Raw genomic sequence first — 3,514 nt, 5'->3', positions numbered from 1 at the left:
ACTCCCTACTATTCAAGGTAGAACCGAAAAAGCCTCTTGGTTGAGACGTAGTTTAATTATTGATTGACTTAAGTCTTGTCCGAAGCTGCAAGGAGTGCACAGACCTGTATGTAAGGCAGATTAGCCAACCATACTGCAGGAGATCTACATTAACGGGATGAAACTGTGAATCTAAAGCAAACAAGAGACTCATCTGAAGACATCAATGTCTACATTCTAGACAGGAAACAGTTTAAACGAGGACACCTATCAGGACCTTATGGGGCAGTCTTGAGGTCTATCATCAGGCACCAACATTTGTACCTCAGACTGTGAACGTTGGGTTGTTATTACAACAGAATGAAGATCTTAGACTCTACTGTTTAAGTTAAAGCTGGTTTAGACATGAGAGGACTTTAAGGAGTCCAGTATCTTCTAACCAGAGCTCTTCGGGTCACCACGACCCAGACGTCTGAGGTTCTGTCCAGGTGTCGGTGGGCTCAGAGACCATAAAGAACTTTTCTCTGCTCACTGGATGAAGTTTGTGTCTTTTTAAAGCTCCGAGAATCACAGTCCGTCTGTTCGCCACCAAAAGGATTCTCCTGTAAACCACATCAGCTCCATGTTTGTCCTCTCGCTGCGTTTTCTCCTGAAGAAGCACTTTTTTTTTTCTTTCCTCACATTCTTTACCACCTTTACATCATTTATATTTCATTTATATTTGATTCACACGATGTTTTATTCACGTCTTTCTCAACCTCTGGAGTTTATTCGCTCCTCCGTTTTTACCGACCCACTTCTGCCTCCATCAATACTTCATCAGCCTCGCTTCGCTTTCCTTTTTTTTTTTTTTTTTACCTGTTGTTTGCTTCTTTTTCTTCTCTTTTCGATCTGTCACTCTTGCGATCGCTCTGACCCGCTCGCCAGAAAGTTTCTTCACCTCCTCGCGTTTCATGTTCAGCTCCTCTTCTGTTCTCGCTCTCTTTTCTTTTCTCTCCTCGTCTTTCATCCGGAGCCTTTTGTGTTTTTCGCCGGAGCTCCTCTGCTCCCGAGGTCTCGTCGGCTGATGAACCGACGCCGTTTGTTGTCGGTGGAGACGAGCTCTTTTCCCTTCGGTCTCGTGGGGGCTGCGTTCAGACTCGCTCGGCGGTCCCGGGGCGTTCGCCAACACTCGTAAAAGTGAAAAGAAAGAGGAGCTGTTGTTGTGCTTTAGGTTGATCCGGCGTCACGGCTGAACGCGGCGGCGGATTGAATCAGACGCTGCTGTTTGATGCTGTGGCTTCTCAGCAGCGTCCCAGCGTGCTGCTCGCTGTTGACTTTTACAGGTTTATTGCAATTTTTATGCAGGGAAATATGGAAATTCTTGGAAATATGCGCTGAAATAAAACCAAATATCACCTGACAGCTTCCTGTAATTGGAAAAAATAGAATCAATACTGGAAAAAATGGCGACTCCACAATGCTGTAGACACATAAAACCTCGTTTAGGTGAAAGAACGTCAAGCAAAGTACAGCTTGTTTTTCTCTGCAGTGTAAAGTCCTGAACCTCCACAGAAACAGAACAGCAGCTTCTATGCAGTTTGACACCTTTACAGTGACTTTAGTCCCCAAAAAATAGCAGAAATTGAACTTCTTTTAGTGTTCATTTTGCAAAAATGGACAAAACTTGGAAATAGCTTGTGGAACTTTTTTCCCAAATGCTCTCAAGTTTTACCGATGTCGAGAAAAACAACCTCAACAAACTCTNAGTTGTTCTTCCTTCTAAAGACGATGTTCCGTCCAGTCCTTCATTTATCGACCCGACACCAGATTTAAATTCTTATTTTTCGTCACATCTGTGAAGTTTTGGCTCATTTTCCAACTTTCCAATTAACTTCCTGTGTTAATTAGGATTAGCTCAATGCTACGTGTCGTTAGCGCTGATCCCGGTGTTGGTCTCGGTGTGACTGACGTGTTTCCTGTTGTTGTTGTTCTTCAGGACTACCTGCTGAGCCACATGTACAGCAATGCCGCCCGGAACGACCTGTGGAGCAAACTGTCTCAGGTAAGGCTCACCTGGCGGCCCGTCAGGCTGTTGGACCTCCTGCAGCAGCCACACGACTCAAGCTGTTAATTATTTAACGAGACCTAATGAGGTGCTGTTGTTGCCGTGGTGACGTGACTGACAGGCTTGTTTTGATGTTGTGTTCGACACGAGACGCTTTAGGTTTAATTAATGTCACCTTCGTCAGGCTGCTCCTAATCAGACCTCTAATCACCTGGAGCTCCGTCACCGCCGTCTAATTAAGCTGATTAGCTAAACACCAGCTTATTGATGACTCGTCAGGACGGTTAACCGCCTCATTAATTTAATACGCGTCTATAAATTGGCTCATTATCGGTCGTTGGTTATTCATCCGCCAGGCGATGCGTTCGGAGGGGCGGGACATCGACATCGGCGAGATGATGGACCGCTGGACCCTGCAGATGGGCTACCCCGTCATCACCATCAGCAAGAACCAATCGGAGCAGCTGCCGACGCATTACATCACCATCAACCAGGAGCACTTCCTGTACGGCCAGTCGGAGGTCCGGAAGAACAACAGGTGGGAGAAAACTTTTTAAAAAATGAGCCGCCTTTACCGATGTTCCTCTGAGATGTTCGGACGTTCAGAGGAATTCAAACACCTGGAAGACCTGACCAAAGAAATCACCAACGTTACATTTATTAGAACCAGAAACCGTAAAAACAGACGGCTTCTCAACTTTCAGATCGTCCTCATCTGTCAAAAATTCCTCCAAATTTTAATTTCCGCACTTTTGTGTCGTCTTACAGGGTTGATATGGAGCCAGGCAACCAGTTCAATGCCCATAACAATGAGTTTATGAGATTCTGTGGATTTGTTGAGTTGGGTTCACAACCCTTAAGACTATCGTTTCACTCTTTGAGACAAATTTGTAGTTCTTGCAAGTTTATAAAGTTTTTATGTATTAAAAAAGTACCTCAAACATGTGACGATGACAACTTGACCTTCATGAAGGCAGCAAAACCATCCAGAGAGAGAAAAGAAGGTGTTTTAGTGGAATTTTAGGCTTCGATTTGGTTCAGTTCCAGTTCAAGGACTCTCTGAAAGTTGAATATTTGGACTTTTTTGTTCTGTTTTTACAGTTTCTGGTTCTAGTAAATGGCAAAATGTTGCTGATACAAGCCTTCTGAACTGTGTTTTGTGGTTTAAAGTGTTGATATCCTGTGAATTGTGGCAAAAGTTCATAGTTAGAATTCAAACTAGAGCTGCTGAAGGATTTTGGTTTAGACAAGAAAGACCTTCAAGAACCAAAAAGAAATCCAATCGCCTTTTATACTGCTGTGCTGATCCTAAAAACTCGATAATGGTGCACCTTAAACACAAAAACTGGTTAAATATAAGGATAAAACACCTAAACACAAGCTGAGAAGTGTTTTATAGGCAGCGTATAGCAGAGAGGAGCGCTCAGACCTGTATGTAAAGGAGATTAAAATCCCACAGTGGAGAAGATCTGGATTCACAGGACCAGA

General features: G+C 43.9%; 1 protein-coding gene across 1 annotated transcript in view; it reads left to right on the top strand.

Moving 5' to 3' along the window:
- The window catches only part of LOC103371468 (thyrotropin-releasing hormone-degrading ectoenzyme), a gene marked incomplete at its 5' end in the record, with an annotated part of 74,150 nt that overhangs the window by 26,139 nt on the left and 44,497 nt on the right, over nt 1-3,514 (top strand). Inside the window, 2 exons of the mRNA XM_008300801.1 lie at nt 1,958-2,023; nt 2,383-2,564. Coding sequence (XP_008299023.1) covers nt 1,958-2,023; nt 2,383-2,564 — 248 coding nt within the window. The remainder of the gene's footprint in view (nt 1-1,957; nt 2,024-2,382; nt 2,565-3,514) is intronic.

The sequence above is a fragment of the Stegastes partitus genome, unplaced genomic scaffold, assembly GCF_000690725.1.
Source record: "Stegastes partitus isolate 25-593 unplaced genomic scaffold, Stegastes_partitus-1.0.2 Scaffold1592, whole genome shotgun sequence".
Taxonomy (NCBI): domain Eukaryota; kingdom Metazoa; phylum Chordata; class Actinopteri; family Pomacentridae; genus Stegastes; species Stegastes partitus.
This window is presented reverse-complemented; position numbering and strand designations above follow the sequence as displayed.